The sequence below is a fragment of the Chionomys nivalis genome, chromosome 7 (genome assembly GCF_950005125.1).
Source record: "Chionomys nivalis chromosome 7, mChiNiv1.1, whole genome shotgun sequence".
Lineage (NCBI taxonomy): Eukaryota > Metazoa > Chordata > Mammalia > Rodentia > Cricetidae > Chionomys > Chionomys nivalis.
In genome coordinates, this window is record NC_080092.1 from 55611225 (window position 1) to 55632645 (window position 21421).

The 21421-nt window shown below is 40.9% G+C and overlaps 1 protein-coding gene across 1 annotated transcript in view; it reads left to right on the top strand.

Annotated features, from left to right (window-relative positions):
* Window positions 1-21421, top strand: part of Mettl16 (methyltransferase 16, RNA N6-adenosine) — a 54845-nt gene that overhangs the window by 24080 nt on the left and 9344 nt on the right. The window contains exons 5-8 of the mRNA XM_057775363.1: window positions 4539-4654; window positions 8021-8163; window positions 17488-17557; window positions 19419-19508. Coding sequence (XP_057631346.1) covers window positions 4539-4654; window positions 8021-8163; window positions 17488-17557; window positions 19419-19508 — 419 coding nt within the window. The remainder of the gene's footprint in view (window positions 1-4538; window positions 4655-8020; window positions 8164-17487; window positions 17558-19418; window positions 19509-21421) is intronic.

Sequence of the window (21421 nt, forward strand, 5' to 3'; positions counted from 1 at the left end):
CTGTGAACTGAGCTATACTTCACTACCACTTTAAACTTTTTTTTTTGAGTCTCTTTGTATTCCAGTCTGGTCTTAAACTTACTGTGTAGCTTCAGATAACCTATAGTTTAGGGATTGTAGACCTGGACAGTCATGCCCACTTACATATCTGTTTTAATGACCTGTAAACCCAAAATCACACAAATATTTCTCAGGTGCTGGGCAGTGGTGGCCCATGCCTATAATCCCAACACTTGGGAGGCAGAAGCAGGTAGATATCTGTGAGTTTGAAGCCAGCCTGGTCTATAGAGGGAATTCCAGGACAGCCAGGGCTGTTATTCAGAGAAACCCTGTCTAGACAAACCAACAAAGCAAAAAAAGAAATCTCAGGCAAAGGGGATCTTGTACTGAAACTTTAAGAAGCTCTGGTCTAGATTTTGTCAAGGCTGGTGATACACAGTGTAAGTCTGCTCTACCTGCGGCTGTGCCTTCAGAGATGAGGCAATTACTAAATGACAGTTGTATAGTTTTCTTACTGTGTCTGTGGGATTCAGGATGGCTGGTGCTGACTAAGTCCTTTTGTTCAGAGCAACTGGTTCTTTGCTGAAAAATGAACTTCAGGAGGAGTACTTACACTATAAATTTAAGGTGCCTGGTAGCATAGGATATCTTTAGCTACTTGGAGACTGAAGTATGAAGATGTAAAACCTAAGGTTCACCTGGTCTACAAAGCAAGTTCAACACCAGTCTGTACACTTAGTGAGAATCTGCCCCAAAATAAAAATAATCAAAAAGGATTTAGTTCATTGGTGTTGCATTTGCCTCATATTTGTGAGGTTCAACTTGTAGTCCTGCAAAAGCAGGTAGAAATGGCAAGGACTCGTTAGCACTAATAAGGTTTTGAGCCATGCTGTAACACTGTCACACTCGCCCAGTGTACAGAAATAGTTCCCTTTCTGTCTCAGTCTCCTCCGTCCTCTGAGTAGGGATTGCAGCTGTGAGCTCTACCTAAACTTTAGAATCAGTTTAGTAATAGCCAAAATTTAAAAGTCTTTTCCGTTTGTTTGCCTTTTGTTTTGGTTTGTCCTTGCATCACTTCACTTGTGTGTTAGGGAGGGTGGGTACACAGCTGAAACACATGTGTAGATGTCGGAGTAGGAGTGGGTTCTCTTTTTCTGCCGTAGCAATGGGTGAGTCCCCCAGGTTGTATTTCCATCTGAGGCGAACAAGATTGTAATCTGCCTTTGTGGTGGTTTTATTGTGAATAGATAATGCTTTTGCTTTATAGTGCTATGTTCATTTAGTGCATTTTTGTGCTGTTTCTTAGGGACTTTGCTATTTCAAATGGTCCCAAACAGTGCTTAAAGTGTCTTGTGTTTGTATGTGCCATAGAGAAAATACAGTTTGCTTAGACAAGTTATAGTGAGTCAGCAATATATATTTTTAAAATTTTAATTTAAAAAATTGTGTCTGGCCGGCGGTGGTGGCGCACACCTTTAATCCCAGCACTCGTGAGGCAGTGGCAGGCAGATCTCTGTGAGTTCGAGGCCAGCCTGGTCTACAAGAGTTAGTTTCAGGACAGGCCCCAAAACTACAGAGAAACCCTGTCTCGAAAAACCAAACCATACAAACAAATAAATAAAATTGTGCATGTATTGCTATTTAACCTGCATGTATGTCTCTGCACCACATCTGTGCCTAGTGCCCAGGAGACTAGAAGATGGAGTCAAGATATCCTGAAACTGGAGTTACAGACAATAGTGCACCAGCATGTGGGTGCTGGGAATGGAACCTTAGTCCTGGGAAAGCAGCCAGTGCTCCTAACTGCCGAGCTATCTTTCTAGTCACTCCCTCCTACCCCTGTCCCACACTCCTTTTTTGAGACAGGGTCTCACTAGGTAGCCCTAGCTAGTCTGGAAATCTCTTTGTAGACCAGGCTAGTTTCAAACTCAGAGATCTGTTTTATCTGGCTCCTGAGTGTTAGGATTAAAGGCTTGTGCCCTCCACTGTAGTAGGGAGCTGCGGGCCTCTTCCCACAGCCCGGCTCCCGCATGGTTAGCTTTATACCCAAAATAACAACACACGCATTGTATTTTTTTAAACACTGCTTGGCCCATTTCTATTCATGTGTGTAGTACCCCAAGGTGCGCTTACCGGGAAGATTCTAGCCTACGTCCATCCTGGGTCAGAGCTTCATCACATCTGCTCTGGAGAGGAGAGCATGGCATCTGTCTCTCAGAGGAGCTGCCCTGCATCTGAGCTCACTTCCTCTTCCTCCCAGCATTCTATTCTGTTTACTCCACCCACCTATGTTTTAACCTATGAGGGCCAAGCAGTTTCTTTATTACTTAACCAATGAAATCAACAGATTGATATGACACTCCCACATCACTCCACCTCACCAGCAGTGTATATTAAATGAGTCATCTAAGTCAGAACAGACTGAAGATGAGGTTATGTATTTCAGGCTTTCAGAAACTGAAGTAGCACTGTACTCTCCAAAGGCGTTTGTATTTGTATTACAAATACAAATAGATTAAAGTTACCATGAATAAAAAGTAATAGGCATTTCTTTATTTTTCTGATTTATTTGCTTATTTTGAATCCCAACTGCAGGCTCTCCTTCCTCCAAAAAATAGGTATTTGTGAAATAGCTTAGTTTTTTGTGTGTGAGGAGATACATGTGTGCATGTGTCTTTGGAAGCATTCCAAAGTCTGTATCAGGGTGTTCTTCAACCACTTTCTACTTTATTATTTAAAAATTTAAAAAAATAGCCGGGCGGTGGTGGCGCACGCCTTTAATCCCAGCACTTGGGAGGCAGAGGCAGGCGGATCTCTGTGAGTTCGAGACCAGCCTGGTCTACAAGAGCTAGTTCCAGGACAGGCTCCAAAACCACAGAGAAACCCTGTCTCGAAAAACCAAAAAAAATAAATAAATAAATAAAAAATAAAAAAAAAATACTTTATGTGTATGAGTATTGTCTCTGCCTATGTCTCTGTGTACCACCACATGTGTGCAGTGCCTTCGGAGGCCAGAAGGTGTCAGATTCCCCTGGGACTGAAGTTACTGGTGATTGTTAGCTTCCTGTGGTGATTGGAATAGAAGACGTGTTCTCTGGAAGAACAGCTAATGTTCTTAACCATTAAGCCATCCATGCAGCTCCTTCACTGTGTTTTTTGAGACAGGGTCTTACACTGAACCTGGAGCTCAATGATTCATCTAGACTGCCTGGCCTGCAAGCCCCAGGTATCCTCTATCTCTGTTACCCCATCATTGAGGCTACAGGGTATGCTGCCATGTCCAGCTTTTATGTGGGTGCTAAGCATCAAGTCCTTGTGCTTGTGTGGCAGGCATTTTACTGACCCAACCAAATCCCAAGCACTGATATTTTTAAGGGGGAAGCACCAATCATTAACTGTACTTTTATTTTAAAAATATATAAGGTTAGTTGGGTTGTAGTGTTGCACTCTTTTAATACTTGGACTAGGGAGGCAGAGGTAAGTGGAAATCTGAGTTCGAGTCCAACCTGGTCTACATAGTGAGACTGTCTCAGAAAAAAATCAGAAAAACAATGTAATACAGGCTGTTCTTTTTTTTTTTTTTAATATTTATTTATTTATTATGTATACAATATTCTGTCTGTGTATATGCTTGCAAGCCAGAAGAGGGCACCAGACCTCATTACAGATGGTTGTGAGCCACCATGTGGTTGCTGGGAATTGAACTCAGGACCTCTGGAAGAGCAGGCAATGCTCTTAACCACTGAGCCATCTCTCCAGCCCCTACAGGCTGTTCTTGATTTCTCTATCCTGCTTCTGCCTCCCAGATGCTCAGATTATAGGCTTGGGCCATGACTCCCTGCTAAATTATCTTAATTTTAGTATATAGATATTTGCTAGAACTAGGCCAGCTCTACCTTGTGATCATTCATTTACATTTTATGGCCTTTACATACTGACACAGTTTTAAATTTTTGGAAGATTTATTCTATGTGAATAAATGTTTTGCCTACATATAAGTCTGTGTACTACATGTAAGCCTGGTGCCTTCAGATGTCAGAAGAATGTGTTGGCTCTTTTGGAACTGGAGTTCCAGATGATTATGAACTACCATGTGGGTGCAGGGAACTGAACATGGGTCCCGGAAGAGAAACAAGTATTCTTACCCACTCTCCAGCTCCTTATTAATTTTTAATTATAATTGATTTAGTTTTCAGCCAAATGAATATAAATTTATTACAGAAGAGTGAGAATTGTCAAGAATAGGGGGAGTTTTAGGGAAGAAACCTTTTGTTTTATTAAGCAGATTTTATTATGCCTCTTCATAAAAGAAATTAACACTTCCTAGTAGTGTTAACACATATTGCTAAGGGGAGCATTGATACGGCTAATGCAGCAGATTGATTCTCCATTTCTGCCTCTTGCTGAGAGTGGTGGGAAGGAATTTATATACACATGCTTGCCTTCATTTTCTTCCTCAGTTGTGTATTATTTTGTGCACTTATTTTAAAACCTTGACAAAATAAATAGTAACTAACAGTCCCTGCTTTCTCCCACAGTGGTAAAAGTGCCACAGAAGACACTCCTAATGGATGCGCTTAAAGAAGAGTCTGAGATCATCTATGATTTCTGCATGTGCAACCCTCCCTTTTTTGCTAACGAGTTGGAAGCCCAGGTAAAGCTCCTTTAAAGTCATCAATCACTTAGTAATTTTTTCCTCATTTGCAGAGATACAAGCAAAAGGCAGTTTTTCTTTAGAGTTAGTATAATTTAGAATGTTTTAAGATGAACCCAGTACAGATGGACTTCACAGTTAAGAAATTTAATTTATGTAGCGGAAAAGTCCAGTTACTCATGCTTCAGGAACAGTTTGATTGAGGAGTTCATGATAATAAAAAGCTGAGGCTCTTTATTTCTTCTTTCCCCTTGACTCTGGCCTGGCTCTCTGCTGTCTTTTCTTAGGCTTGTTTGGTTGTAGTTAAGCAGTACTTAGTGGGAGAGGGTGAAGAGAAGAGCTCTTTCTTCCCTACACTCTGAACTTAAAAGCAGTTTTTTTTTTTTTTTTTTTTGGTTTTTCGAGACAGGGTTTCTCTGTGGTTTTGGTTTTAAAATGTAAATGTATTATGTACTCTATGTGTATGTCTATTTTGCCTTCGTGAATGTTGGTGCACCACATATGTGCCTAGTACCTTCAGAGGCCAGCCCCTGGGTCATATGGTTGTGAGCCATCATGTGTGTGCTGGGATTAGAACCCAGTTCTCTGGAACAACATTCAGTGTTCTTAACCACTGAGCCATTTCTTCAACCTCCATACTTAGAACTTTAAAAATTGAACCAAGGTAGGTCCCATTTTCTGCTGGACTGAGCTTATCAACCTAGGGACAAAAAATTACTGCTTTTTGTCATTTGGTAGCAAATAAATGGCTAAATAGTGAAACAAATGTATTGACTTTTAGATATTGAACAATATTGGATAAAATGAACTGGTATGTGGAGGCCTGTAGTTCCTAGTACATGGGAGACTGAGGCAGGAGGATTGCAAGTTCCAGACTAGTCTGAATTTAGAATAAGTTTAAACCTGTTTGAAGCACCGTAGTGAGACCCTACTTATCTCAAAATTTCAAAAAGAGGGCTAGAAATATCTCAGTGGTAGAGTGTTGGCATGGTATGTGAAAGGCCATAGCTTCAAACCTTAGCGCTGTAACAACTAAAACATACTGTATTGAAAACTTCAGCCAGGCGGTGGTGGTTGCACGCCTTTAATCTCAGCATTCTAGAGGCACATACGGGTGGATTTCTAGGTTCAAAGTCAACCTGGTCTACAGAGCGCGTTCCAGTACAATCAGAACTACACAGAGAAACCCTGTCTCATAAAAACAGAAATAAATAAACAGTTTTTTTTATAGGGCCTGGAGAGATGGCTCAGCAGTTAAAGAGCACTTACTGTTCTTACAGAGGACCTTGGTTTAGTTTCCAGCACCCACATGCAGCTCATAACCTATCTGTAACTTCGTTTCCAGGGAATCTGACCCCGTCTTTTGGGCTTCTTGGGGACCAGTAGTATACATACATGCATGCAAACAAACACTCATACCATAAACTGTTAAAAATTACTATTACTTTTATTATTGTTATGATGATGATGATGATGATGATGATTTTAGACAAGGTCTCACCATGTAGGCTGGCCTGGAACTCATAGAAGCTTCTTCCTCTCAAGTGCTGGGATTAACGGTGTGCACCATCATGCTCAACTAAAAAAATAAATCTTCAAAAAGATTTTTTTTGACAAAGTGAGGGAATTTGGGTAGAAGTTTATTAGAAATAATAATAATATTCCTGATTAGAAAATAAAGTGGAGGGGGCTGGAGAGATGGCTCAGTGGTTAAGAGCATTGCCTGCTCTTCCAAAGGTCCCGAGTTCAATTCCCAGCAACCACATGGTGGCTCACAACCATCTATAATGGGGTCTGGTGCCCTCTTCTGGCCAGCAGGCATACACGCAGACAGAATATTGTATACATAATAAATAAATTATTTAAAAAAAAGAAAATAAAGTGGAGTGCATTTGAAATAATTAAAAATTTAACTTTTTTGTAAGTTTGTGAAGAAAAATAACCATACACTGCAATAAAATTTATTAAAAGTGTTGTTTCTCTACATCCAAAGAATATAAATAGGGGCTTAGGAAGACTTGATGGCACAGTACTAAGAGCAGCCGATGCTCTTACTGCTCAGCATTTTTCCAACCCCCTAAATATCTCTTTAAATTTGAGACGGTGGTTAATAAGTTGCCTCTCTCTGGTATGCCAGACAGTTTTCTACATTGACAACTGCTCATTTTCCAGCCATAGAATGTGTAGCTTTGGTATGCCACCCCTGTGGATGGAGAGTGGTGTTTCCCTGATGGCTGACTGTGCTGAGCATCTTTTCTTGTGCTTAGTGGCCGTTCGCTCATCCTCCATGGCATAGCGCCATTCAGATACCTCCTCACCTACCTGCTTCCACTGTGAAGGCTCTAATTAGACCCTCACAGCTCTTGCCAAACTCTCTACACTGAGGTGATCTGCAGCCCTGTACTCTTGACCCACTGCTGTTTGTTTTGCAATAAAAATGGCTTTTGAACCTGGGAGCGTGCACATGCTGGGCAAGCACTGTGTGAGGCTAAGCTATGTCCCTACCCTCCCTCCTCTTTGTCCATTTTAAAATTGGGTTACTTTTCTTCCTTTATACATTCTAGATACAAGTCCCTTTAATTTCAGTGATTTGTAGAATTTTTTTTTATATTCTTTAGTTTGTCTTCAGTTTTTGATGGTATCCTTTACAGTGAAGCTGATTTTAGTTTTGATGAAATACAATTTATCTATTTTGTGTTGTTATTATGCTTTTTGGTGTTGTATCTAAGAAACCAATGGCTAGTCCAAGTTAATGGAAATTTACTTTTATGTTTTCTTGAGAGTTTTATCATTTTACCTCTTTTTTTAAAAAATATAATTTAGTTAACTTTATTTTATGTGGATTGGTGTGAAGGTATCAGATCCCCAGAAACTGGAGTTACAAACAGTTGTTAGTTGTCATGTGGGTGCTGGGAATTGAACCCGGGTCCTCTGGAAGAACAGCCAGTGCTCTTAACCGCTGAGTCATCTCTCCAGCCCCCTCATTTTACCTCTTATATTTATGTCATTGATTCATTTGAGTTAATTTTTCATATGAAGTGAGGTAAGGATGGATTAAATACTTGAATATAAAAAACATAACTATAAAAGTATTAGAAGAAAACATAAGTAAATATTGATTTAATCTTTGGGTAGATTTCCTGGCCATGGTATCAAGACAATGCAAAAAGGAAAAGCAACAGATTGGGCTATACAAAAGGTAAATGTTTTTATATTTAATCCCCAGGACCTTGTGCATGCTAGGCAGATGGTTTATCACCAGACTACAACCCCAGCTGGCTGTGTGACCTCTTAAATCTTCAGTGTAGCACAATAATAGCTAAATTACATTCAAAGACCATGGCTTTTGTTGTTGTTTTTGTTCAGGGTGTAAACTCTCGGAATTCTCGAAGGCCTCCACCTAGTTCCGTAAATACAGGAGGCATCACGGAAATCATGGCAGAAGGAGGTGAACTAGAATTTGTTAAAAGGATAATCCATGACAGTTTACAACTTAAAAAAAGATTACGGTGAGTAGGATTATTTGTCTCATGTAATCCTAAAGAAACTATGTCACTTTAAGGAAGAATAATCACTGGGACTGAAAAATAAGTAGATAATGTCCAAAAGACTACACAGATAAAGGGGAGGGAATCCCAGGTGATTGCATTGCTCCCATTAGTATGGTCCTGTGATGGAACGAAACTGACTCAAATATGGCTTTTGATTAGAAAACAGATGGGTTTGAATCTGTCCCATGGACCAGAATCAATTTGTTGCCTAGTCCTTGAAGCAATTTAGGTTCTTGGACTCAGTTTCCTAAACAGTGACAGATGTGAGGACATTGAGCTGTCAGGAATTTAATGAAGGGAAACAGATTACCAACCATCTCCAGAGATGGGTTAGGGCTGTTCTGTTTCCAAAGCTAATTATTTTGGACAACACACCTGTCATTAAGCAGTGTTGGGTACTCAGACAGAGCGACTCGTCTCGTGTCACTTTGCACCCTGCTGCATGTTGTCGATGTGGTGGGTAATGTGCTAGTTGATGGCTAAAAGGAGCTCGATCCTAGGATTTAGTTTCGTGAAACAGGGAAAGCATTTATTTTTATTTATTTATTTCTGTGTGTGGTAAAAACAAAATTTACCCTCCAGTATTTTTAAGTTTTTTTTTTTTTCTTTCCTTTTTTTTTTGGTTTTTTGAGACAGGGTCTCTCTGTAGCTTTGGTGCCCGTCCCGGAACTAGCTCTTGTAGACCAGGCTGACCTCGAACTCCCAGAGATCTGCTTGCCTCTGCCTCCCGAGTGCTGGGATTAAAGGCGTGTGCCACCACTGCCCGGCATTTTTAAGTTTAATTGAGGGAAGAGGGCATGTTGGGGAGAGTGGACTCACGGCCTCACCTTGGCAGGTGCACACCCAACACTAAGCTACATCTCGTCTTCATAATAGCAAATCTTTTTTTTCTTTTTTCTTTTTTTGTGGTTAGGGTTGTTTTGCCTCCACATGTATGTTTGTGTAATACGTGAGTATGTGGTGCCTGAGGAGGATAGAAAAGGATGTTGGATCTCTTGGAGTGGAGTCACAAATGGTTGTGAGAGTTCGTGTGGGTGCAGGGAACCGACCCTGGTTCGCTGGAAGAACAGCCAGGGTGCTTAAAAACTGTACTATCAAATTAGCAAGTTTTAAAGTCTTTAGTTGAGTAGTGTTAAAAATACTAACATTGTTATGCAACTAATCTCCAGCGCTCTTAGTATTTTTGTTTTGAAACAGTGTCTCTCTACATGGCTCTGGCTATCCTGAAACTCTGTAGTACAGGCCTGTCTCAATCAAACTCACAGAGATCCACCTGCCTCTACCACCCAAAAGCTGTGATCAGAGTCATGCACTGCCACACAGGGCCAGAACTCTTGACTTTCAAAGGCTATGCCTGTTAAACAGCTCCACGTTGTCTCGCAGCCCCAGCCCCTGTCTTCTGTCTTTGGGTTTGAGCGCTCTGAGTACCACATCTGTGTAAAGTCATGCAGTAGTTGTCCTTCTGTGGCAGTCTCATCTCATGGAGCGTGATGTTTTCCTGCTTATCCATGTTGTAGCATTCTCCTCCTTTTGAAAAAAAGGCAAATATTTTGCTGTTTTGGGTTTCTTTATTGTTGTTGTTGTTCTGTTTTTGTTTGTTTGTAACAAGGTCTTGATACAAATCCTGACTGGTACTTGTTGTGTAGCTCAGACTGGCCTGACTTGTGGTGTTTTCTGCCTCTGCCTCCTAGGATTATTGATGTAAATCACCATAACCAATTTTACTATTCCATTACATGTATAATCACATTCTGTTTATTCTTTCATCTCATGGCAGTTTGTGTTGCTTTTAAAAATCCTTTGGCTCTTTGAATGTGAGGTAGTATGAGCATGGGTGTATAAATACCTTTTCAAAATCCCGTTTTAAATTCTCCTGTTTGTTTACCAAGAGGTGGAATTTCAAGGCAGAGAATAAAATTTTTTTCCCTTTTGTATTTGTTTCTAAAGCTGCTTATTTTAGCCAGGTACAAGGGTATGCCTGTGATCATAGCACTTACATAAGCAGGCAGGCAGACTTTTTCTTTAAAATTGATGCTTAATTTAGTAAATTCCACATCAACAAGTATTCTGATTTGGTAGTAAGAACTTGTTTAAGAGCTATGGAAACAGCTTGAGGAGTCTGTAGAGATGGTTCAGCGGTTAAGGGCACTTAGCTGTGGAATAATGAGGGCTAGAGTTCTTGTCCCAGATCCCGCATAAAGAACTGGGCATTTAGGCCACACCTGCAATCCCAGCTCTAAGGGATATAGAGAGAAAGGTCACAGTCACTTCCTGGCTTATAGCCTAGCAAGAAAACACCTGCCTCCTAGATCAGGAAGACAGCCTACTTCAGAGGAATAGGTAGCATATGGTAGATGACACCTGGTACCCTCTTCTGGCTTCTTCATATATACATAGGAACCCAGCCACCCAGACTCACATAAATAAATCTTGAAAAACCAAACAAACAAAAAAGAGGAATATAGCTTGATTATTGAGTGGTCTGCCTCTCAGAAAAGTTAAACATTACAGAAGCCCTTTAGCTTAAGGTTAATATGTTTTGCTTCAATTGATTTCTTCAGAGACACATTAGAGTATATTTAAGGAGAAAACAGCTTGGGCTAAACCGAGCCTTAGGTAAAGTCTAAAGAAGTAAATCTAAAGAAAGTCAATAGAGCATTGATTGAAGAAGAAATAGGTATATGACCATCATATGCTAGCTTCTTTTCTTTTTTTCGTTTTTGTTTTGTTTTTTAGATAGTTTCATTTATGTAGCATTGGCTGACCTGGAATTTGCTGTCTAGACTGGGAATTGAGACATGTACCACCATGCCTGACTATGTGTTGACTTTTGGGGGGACTGGGCCAACCAGCAAAATGGGAGAAGCAGTAGATGGTTCTCTTAGGCTAAAGTTTAGTAGGAATGGGGCTATTTATTTATTTATTTATTTTGGTTTTTCGAGACAGGGTTTCTCTGTGGTTTTGGAGCCTGTCCTGGAACTAGCTCTTGTAGACCAGGCTGGTCTCGAACTCACAGAGATCCGCCTGCCTCTGCCTCTCGAGTGCTGGGATTAAAGGCGTGTGCCACCACCGCCCGGCGAGGGACTATTTTTTAGGGGACTTTTAAATTATAGATTTATGTCCATAGAGTCTTCATCTGAACTACAAAAACAAGTTTTAGGTGGTGGCTTCCCGGGCCGCAGACATGCAGTTTCACAAGTCTGGCTTTTCTGAATCCTCCTCTGTGATATTGCTGAGGTTTACTGCCTGCCTGTCAGCCCAAGCGGGGAGGGTGGGGCGGGGTGCTAAACTAGTAAAATTGTTCTTGAAGGTTGTTTGTTTGCTTGCTTTTTAAAGTTTAGAAGGAACGTTCTAAGGAATGGAGAGCTATTTAGTGTATTCCAGGTCTGCTTATACCTGACTCTGTTGCAGCCTCAAAGTTGACTAAGAGGTGTAAATTGACTGAGGAACTGTCGTGAAGGTTGTCCATCTGGAGAAATGAGAAATGTGCTCACTGTGAGCTGCTGTGGAAAGTAGTCATCTGTCTGCCTAGGTCACCATCATGTTTATACCACTAATGACTCCACTTTTAGACTCTTGTGAATGGTGTATATTCTGAGATGCTACAAAAATAAAAGATTAAAAGCAAGCATTTTAGCTATTTGTGGGGTACATGCCTTGTAATCCCAGCATTTGGGAAGTAGAGGCAAGAGGATCATGGGTTCAAGGCCAGCCTTGGCTACGTGAAACCCTGTCTCAGAGGGGTAGGGGAGGGGAGGAAAAACAAAAATCTCCAAGCATCCCTATTATTTGCTGCTTTTATCCATCTAAACTATTTTTTCTTGGGTTGGAGAAATGGTTTGGTGGTTAGAGCAGTTGTTCCCCTTTTAGAGGACTCAGGATCAGTTCCCAGCATTCACCTCATGGTTCATAACCACCTGCAGCTCCAATTCCAGTGTCCCCAAAGGCTTCTTCTTTTTTTTTATTTTAATTTTTTTTATTTTTTTAAATTTTCTTCGAAGCTGAGGACCAAACCCAGGGCACTGTGCTTGCTAAGCAAGCACTCTACCACTGAGCTAAATCCTCAACCCCTAAAGCCTTCTTCTTACCTCAGAAGGCCTCGTGCGTGCACACGATGCGCATAATATACATGCAAACAAAACACCCATACACGTAAAAGAAATCTTTTAAAATTTAAACATTTTTTTTCTTCTTGTTCCTGAAGTCCCACAGAAAGCCAGAGGGCTCAAGTCATGCTCAGTAACAGCTTAGTTACTGTGTTTTGGTTAGCAGCTGACAGAAGCTTGAAGGGTAAAATTGTACAACTTCATTTCACTTATAAGGCAGACTTAGAGACTTAAAAAGTATAATTTCAGACTTCCACTATCTCAGTGGTCTATACTGCAGATGCATTTATAACAGTACCACAGTTGTACCATGTAGCCATCATATGCTACTTGAGATTGTAGGGGGGAAATGAAAAAGTTTATTTTTAGCCATGACAATTTAGAATTTATGTCAGTTTAAATGATGAAGTTTTGAGATGAAGCAGACCCGTCATCTGCTCTGGTGACTGGAGGCCTTTGTTCTAGCAGTCTATTTCTAGGCAGTAAGGTTAAGGTGTTGGGCTCATAGCCGTTTTCACCCCAAGCTTCTGCTCTAACTTGCTTTTCTGCATTACAACTTAAATTTAAAAATTGGCTTAAAGACATTTCTAACTAACCTTTCCACACTGAAATGAGCCAAAGTTCCTCAAATTCCTTATTGTTGAGTTTCCATTGTGTTCTTTCAAATAATTGTTTACAGAGCTGGGTCAAAATAAATACTGAGGCCGTAATATCTCATTTTGCGAGAATATGTACCCCAAATGACATATCAGGACATAGGACCTAATTCAAGCCCAATTGGAGGCAATTCAAGTAAAAAATGTTTTTACAAAGTAGGATTCTAATGACTAATTCTATAAATAAGTACATTAGAAAGATCATTTTGCAGTTGTCATAGTAGTAATTGATCTGTGGGGAAATTCAGTGGGAAATTTGAACAGATATTGGCTGGGCTGTAACTTAGTGATACACTGGGTTTGATCTCAAGTACTGGAAAATGGCAAGAACAGGGCATTTATATAGTTTCAGAGCATCACTCCTTAGAGTAGTGACTTTCAAAGAGGACTGTGGGAATTTAAAGTGGAAAACCCAGGAGGACTGCTCCCACTCGTGAGCTCCTGATCTGATTGGTGTTTATAGGACACAGGAGATCCTCTGTGTCTGTCACTTTAAAAATAGGTACTCAGAATCTAACTCACATCCTGACATGAAAGTAAAAGATGATTCAGGAACAATTCCAGATTGAGGAGACAAAGAAGACAGGACAGATAACTGAAATGGACAGCCGCACACTGAAGTGTGCATCCAGGGAAAATTAGTATAGTTGTGAATGTGGATTATATTTCAGTCCATATTGTAATATCATGTGAACATTACATTTCAGTCCATAGTGTAATATCATGTGAACATTACATTTTCCCCAATTTTGGTAATTGTTAAGTGTTGTTACCAAAAGGAAGGTTTCTGGGGTTTTTTGTTTGTTTTTAGCTTTTCCAGGCAGGGTTTAACAGCCTTACCTATCCTGGAATTTGCTCTGTAGACCAGGCTGTTCTCAAATTCACAGAGACTCACCTGCCTTTTCCTCTCAAATGCTGGGATTAAAGATGTGCGCCACCACTGCCCAGCTAAAATGAAGATTCTTGTTTGTAAAGTGTACATGCCAAGATATTAGGGTTCAGAAATGTTTCATAGCTGCCTCCCAAATAGTTTAGAAAGCATGCAGAACCAAACACATGGGGAACCTGTTAATTGGCAGATCTGGGTGAAGGGTATAGGAGATTCGTTTTTATTAATCTTGTAATTCTTACAGGCCAGAAATTATTTCAAAATAATTTTTCTTGAAACTTAGCATCTCTGAGGGATTTTGAAATGCTGTAATGAATAGAGTACCACTTTCATGATTAAAATGCTGTAATGGGATCAAGGTCTCTTGGGCAACTGATCTTCTTTTGTTCCTTTTTGTTCTACTTGCATTTTGATTAGTTGTCACAGGGTATCTCTTGAGATCACAGCCAGCATTTAGTGCTTAGGCACGTGAACTTGGGAAGCTAGAAACAAGATGGGTTGGTTTTGTCATTGAGACAGTTTTCATGTGTCAGGCCAGCCTTTGAAATCGCTGTTTAGTGGTGGATTACTTTTCATTTCTGATCCTTCTACTTCTACCTCCCACAGGTATGCACTCTTTTATCCAGGGCTTTGTGCGTGCTAGGCAAGAACTTCTCCCATTCCCCTTTTTTGACACATTGTCATATAGTCCAATATGGGTTTGAGACTATCTTGACTGTGATGCTCCCATTCCTGAGTGCTGGGGTTATAGGTTTGCATTACCATACTCAACCTGTACATTTTTTTTAAATGTTTATTTATTTATTATGTATACAATATTCTGTCTGTGTGTATGCCTGTAGGCCAGAAGAGGGCACCAGACCTCATTACAGATGGTTGTGAGCCACCATGTGGTTGCTGGGAATTGAACTCAGGACCTTTGGAAGAGCAAGCAATGCTCTTAACCACTGAGCCATCTCTCCAGCCCTCAACCTGTACATTTTTAAATGTACTTAGCAATAAGTACTTTGAGAAAGTTTTAGTATGAATTTGGTCCCTCTCTCTCTCTCTCTCTCTCTCTCTCTCTCTCTCTCTCTCTCTCTCTCTCTCTCTCTCTCTCAAGAAGATAGGGTTTCTTTTTGTAGCTCTGACTGTCCTGGAACTCACTTTATAGACCCAGCTGGCTTCAAACTCACAGAGATCCGCCTGCCTCTGCCTCCCTTTTGCTGGGACTAAAGGCGTGCACCACTAATGCCTGGCTGAATTTGGTTTCTTTTCTTTTTTTTTAAAATATCTATTTATTATGTATACAATATTCTGTTTGTGTGTCTGCCTGCAGGCCAGAAGAGGGCATCAGATCTCATTTCAGATGGTTGTGAGCCACCATGTGGTTGCTGAGAATTGAACTCAGGACCTTTGGAAGAGCAGGCAATGCTCTTAATCGCTGAGCCATCTCTCCAGCCCCGGTTTCTTTTCTTTTCTTTTCTTTTCTTTTCTTTTCTTTTCTTTTCTTTTCTTTTCTTTTCTTTTCTTTTCTTTTCTTTTCTTTTCTTTCTTTCTTTCTTTCTTTCTTTCTTTCTTTCTTTTTTTTTTTGATTTTCGAGACAGGGTTTCTCCGTAGCTTTTGGTTCCTGTCCTGGAACTAGCTCTTGTAGACCAGGCTGGCCTCGAACTCACAGAAATCCACCTGCCTCTGCCTCTCGAGTGCTGGGATTGAATTTGGTTTCTTTAATTGATAATTTAATACAAGAACCATTTGAGTTCATACTTCTGGAGTAAGTATGATAGTTTGTGTGTTTCAAGGAATTTGTTTTATCTAGTGATGAGGTTCTTTGGTAAGAGTTGTTTATAAATAATTTTTTCTTGGGGCTAAGGGATGTGGGTAAATTGGTAGAATGCATGCATGAATCTCTGGGTTCAGTCCTCAGCCCATAGCACTGAATAGACTCAGCATGGTGGTACATACTTGTAAATCCTAACACTGGGGGTGAAGTGGGGGCTGGAGGCAGGAAGATCAGAAGTTCAAGGTCAGCCTGGGCTACACAGAAAGTTGGAGACTAGCTTGAACCTAGATGAGTTTTATTTTTTTCTTAATTTGCTTTCCTAACTGCTTCATCTTCTTGACTCTCACCTGTCCTGTCAACTCAGCAGGATTGTCGTGCTGTTTGAGCTTCTTTTCCCTGTCCTGAAGCTGGGAAGACACTTAGTGCAGTATACACTGACAGCTGTAGGCCTCGCTTCCTGCAGGTCATTCTTCTTTCTTGTTTTTAGACAGTTTCAAGAATTTCAACATTAGAAGACAGTTCCGGCGCTAACTAATCTTTGATTGACTGACAACAATCCTATATCTCTTTTTACATCTCGAGTTATTTAGAATAATCAGAAGAAATGACTTAGATCACTTTTACACTTCAACCAGTTCACCTCATTTCTTTTCATTTCTTCAGAGCAGTTCCCTATGTAGCCCTGACCATCCTGGAACTCAGTCTGTTGACCAGGCTGACCTCGGACTCACAGAGAGCCACCTGTCTCTGCCTTCCAGATTAAAGGCATATGCCTTCTCTGCCTGGCATAGAGCAGTTCACAGCACAAGTTCAGGCAGGACCTTGTCAATTTTTCCAAGACAGGGTTTCTCTATGTATCTTTGAAGCCTGTCATGGAACTCGCTTTGTAGACCATACTGTTCTTGAACTCACAGAGATCTGCCTCCAAGTGCTAGAATTAAAGGCGTGAGCCACCACCTCCTGATGATTCTATGTGGTTTTTTTTGTTTGTTTGTTTTTTAAAAATGTAGTGCTGAGGGTATTTATGTGCCTTTTTTTTGTTATTTTTCAAAGATTTATTTATTTTTGTTTTGAATATTTTCTTGTTTGTATGTATGTACACCCTGTTTGTACAACTCCTGTGGGGTCCAGAAGAGAAAGTCAGAGCCCTTGGAATGGGAGTTAGGGGTGTTATGAGCTACCATTTGAGCTCAGAAACGGAACCTGAGTTCCCTGTAAGACCAGCAAGTACTCTAAAACCATCTGTTCAGACCCTACCTTTTTGCTGTTGGCTAATGCCTGTTCTAAAACTAAGTGGCCTTCACATTCTATGTATGATAGATGGGGCTTGTCCTCTTTGATCTCTTTCCAAACTTGTACAGTTTTAAGAACTAGAAAACTAAGTGATTTATTTATTTGTTTGCTTTTTTTCTTTTTCTTTTAATGACTAAGTCTCATTATGTAGCTCTCACTGGTCTGGAACTTATTATGTAGGCCAGACTGTTCTTGAACTCACAGACATCTTCCTGCATCTGCCTCCTGAGTGCTGGGATTAAAGGCATGTGTCACCACTGCCTGGCAGATTTTTTTTATTAAATTTTTAAAAAATTACTTCTGCATGTTTATGTGGTACCATCGTGAGGGTGTAGAAGTCAGAGAACAGCTTCCATGGGATCTAGCTATTGAACTCAAGCCTTCATTTTTTGAACTGTTTTATCAGCCCAGATTATTTTTTAGGTTGTCTTGGGCTCCTTTTTTCCATTATGTGATTTAGTGTTTGCTTAATTTGTGCAGCTTTGTTATTGTTACTTGTAACTTAATATTTGTTTGTTTATGTTTTCATGAGCGATGCTTATAATCACTCTTCATTTGTCTCATGTTTTTCCAAGGTGGTATAGCTGTATGCTGGGGAAGAAATGCAGTCTGGCTCCTCTGAAGGAAGAGCTCAGAATCCAAGGGGTAAGCTTTGTCACTGCCATTCAGGTGTGTCTTCTTAGGGTGTAGTCTGAGTAGGGCAGCTTTCTTTATAACATAAAGCTAATTGTGATTTTTAAGTTTTTTTTAAAATGTATTTATGTTGTGTGTATTAATGTTTTGTCTGCAGATGTATGGGTGCCCACAAAGGTCAGGAGAAGTCAGATCCTTTTCTGGAGTTATGAATGGTTGTAATCCAACATGTGGATTCTGGGAACCACGCTGGGTCTTTTGCAAGAGTGAGAATTGCTCTTAATTGCTGAGCCATCTCCACTCCAATATTTCTTGTTACAGTTATTAAAAACTACAAAGTAGGGCTGGAGAAATGGCTCAGTGGTTAAGAGCACTGACTGCTCTTCCAGAGGTCCTGAGTTCAATTCCCAGCAACCACATGGTGGCTCACAGCCATCTATAATGAGACCCAGCGCCCCCTTCTGGCATTCAGGCACACATGGAAGGAATGTTGTACACATAATAAATAAATAAATCTTTAAAAAAAAAACAAAAAAAAACTACAAAGTAGATCGGGTGGTAGTGGTGCCTGCCTTTAATCCTAGCATTTGGGAGGCAGAGAAAGATTGATCTCTGTGAGTTTGAGGCTAGCCTGGTCTACAGAGTTCCAGGACAGACTCCAAAGGTACACAGAGAAACCCTGTCTTGAAAAAACAAAACAAAAAACCTACAAAGTAGTTCTTTTTTCTTTATTGAAATCTGATACATGGCCATACTTTTTGGTTGGCTCTTCTACTTAAAGAAGTAAACACAGACTGAACATGGTACATGCCTTTAATCCCCACACTCAGGAGGCAGAAGCAGGTAGTTTGAGTTTGAGGCCAGCCTGGTCTTCATAACAAGTTCAAGGTAAGCCAGGGCTACCTGGTGAGACCCTGTCTCAAAACAGCAGTAAACACAGCCTTAGGAGCGGTGAGTGCTTGTCTGGCATGCCTGAGGCCCTGCATTCATCCTCAGCACTGCCAGGGTTGTCCACATCTGTAATTCCAGCCTCTGGGAGGTAGAAGCAAGAGGATTGCAAGTCAGAGGCCACTTTGGCCCAGGTAGCCAAGTCCTGTTTTAAAGAAATAAATAAAAATTATTTAAACCATTTTATAGTGACTTCAGAGAACTGTTTGAGGTGTTTGTTATTTAACCTATGAGACATCTATAAATTCTAATATTTTATGAGAGGTAAAAATTCTGTATATAGATAATTTTTTGATTATCAGACAACTGTATATACCTTTTATTTTATTTTTTTTTATTTTTATTTTTTTTTGGTTTTTTTTTTTGAGACAGGGTTTCTCTGTGGTTTTGGAGTCTGTCCTGGAACTAGCTCTTGTAGACCAGGCTGGTCTCGAACTCACAGAGATCCGCCTGTCTCTGCCTCCCGAGTGCTGGGATTAAAGGCGTGCGCCACCACCGCCCGGCATACCTTTTATTTTTTACTTATTTTTTAAATATTGTTTGGCTGGGTGGTGGTTGTGCACGCCGCTATCCTAGCACCCAGGAGGCAGAGGCAGGGAGGTATCTGTGAGTTCAAGGCCAACCTGGTCTACAGAGCGAGTTTCAGGACAGGTTCCAAAGCTACACAGAAAAACCTTGTCTTGAAAACCAAACCCACCAAACAAAGAAAATACTGATTGTTAACTAACAAAAGCAAAACAAACCAAAAACCTCAATAGGAGTCAGCAGCCAGGAGCATTACTAGAAAGACTTCAGTCTGAAGGTGGGCATGGTGTAATGCAGTGGTCGAGCTGGGGTCAGGAGCTCAAGGTCTCTGTTAGCTATCTGAGATCCCCTCTCAAGACAAATAAAACTTCATGCGACATTCTGTTTTTACTGGTTTCAGGTTCGTAAAGTCACCTTCACGGAGTTCTGTCAAGGCCGGACAATGAGATGGGCCTTAGCTTGGAGTTTTTATGATGATGTCACAGTACCGGTAAGTAAAGACTTGATTTGGCTTCTCCAAATGCTTAGCACATGATAAGCTTCCACAGAACATAAATGAACTAAATCTGTACTGTCCTGTTTTCCATTTGGAGAATTTCCACTTTTCCAAATGTTTATGGCAAAGAGGAAAATGTTTCTAAACAAGAGCGCGTCCTAGCGTCTTTTAGAAGTTGGAAGTGTAAGCAGCACAGGCTGCAGGAATACCTGGCCAGTGTAACTTCTGGTGGTCACTCTTCAGTCTGTTTGTCTGCCTGGCCACTGCTGCTTTTTTAAGCTGCTAGAGAGCTGCCATTGTGCTTGCAATCATTTTTCTTTCTGATTTCTTATTGAACCCTGTGTCTCAATTATTGTAGGCAAATATTGTACCCCAAGTTATACTCCTAGCTCCCTGGCTATATCTTTTTGAGTTTAACACCTAAGGATTTTGTTGATCTCAGGAAAAAGCTCTGGCTTGTCTTATAATTACCACTAGAAAATGGGTATGGGTAGCATGTGCCAGTCCCAGAACTTGGAGCGCAGAGGCAAAAGAATTCAGAGTTTGAGGCCAATCTGAAGTAGTACCAAGGACATTGCCTCAAAAAGAGCTATAAGTGTGGCTCAGTGGTTAAGAGTGCTTTCTGCTCTATCAGAGTGTCATAGTTCAAACTTAACCCCTATCTGACAGCTCACAATACCAGGGGCTCCAGCACCCTCCTCTGCCTGTCATCGGTATCTCTGTATATATATACACACACACATCTTATGATTTGTTTCCAAATCTCTCTGTTCTTTGTACTATTGTATTTACAAAGAAAGGTTTCTGAGGTTAGAAATGGTGGCACACAGCAATAATCCCAGCACTCAGGAGGCTATGGCAGAACATTGAGAGTTCTGGGCTATATAGTGAGGTGCGTGCTCATGCTCTCTCTCTCTCTCTCTCTCTCTCTCTCTCTCTCTCTCTCTCTCTCTCGCTCTCTCTCTCTCTGTCTTTTTTCTTTTGGTCTCTCTTTCGCTCTGTCTCTCTCTCTCACATGCACACACATACACACAAAACAAGCCGACTGGTTTTCTGATTGCCCCTGGGAAGTACTGATAGAATGGCCTGTGTTTGTTCACACATCTCCCTGCAAGAGTGGTCTTGCTTGTTGACTGGAGACACATTTTTTTTTTTATTATGTATACAATATTCTTTCTGCGTGTGTGCCTGAAGGCCAGAAGAGGGCACCAGACCTCATTACAGATGGTTGTGAGCCACCATGTGGTTGCTGGGAATTGAATTCAGGACCTTTGGAAGAGCAGGCAATGCTCTTAACCGCTGAGCCATCTCTCCAGCTCAAGACACACTTTCTAACCTCTGCTCGACTGCCCAGCTCTTTATTCTCATGTTGTGTGAGGAGGCTAGTACTGACTCCTGCAGGTCTCTGTGCCCATATAACAGGCTTGTTCTGGGGCTGCTTCTTCCAAGGACTTGGGCATTCATTTTGGGTCTCCAGAGCTCCACTCAGTGTTGCTGTCTTTGAGTCTTTGTTGCTATAGACAGAGGTAGATAGGTGTGTGGGGGAGCACTAAGGAATGATTCGCAGATGTTGCCTTGTTTTTGAAAACACGAGGGTCAGATTTGAAGCTGAGCCAGTTCTTCCTCCACAACTAGATGTACTGCAGGGTTGAAACTGCTCCTTAGAGTGTCCTTTCCATGGATGCCTAGACTGGCTTTGGGACTGTGCAGTAGGGTAACCAGGGGTTAGTGTTTAATTTGATCACTAGTTTAAAAGATGCCTTTGCTTTTCATAGCTCCCCCTTCCTCCAAATATTATCTTGTTTTCTAGACTACTAGCACACACAGTAGATGGTTGGAATCGTTAGCAATGCCCTTAGCTATCCCTGTGCAGGCACAAACAGCTGTGGGAAGTGGGAACAGCACCT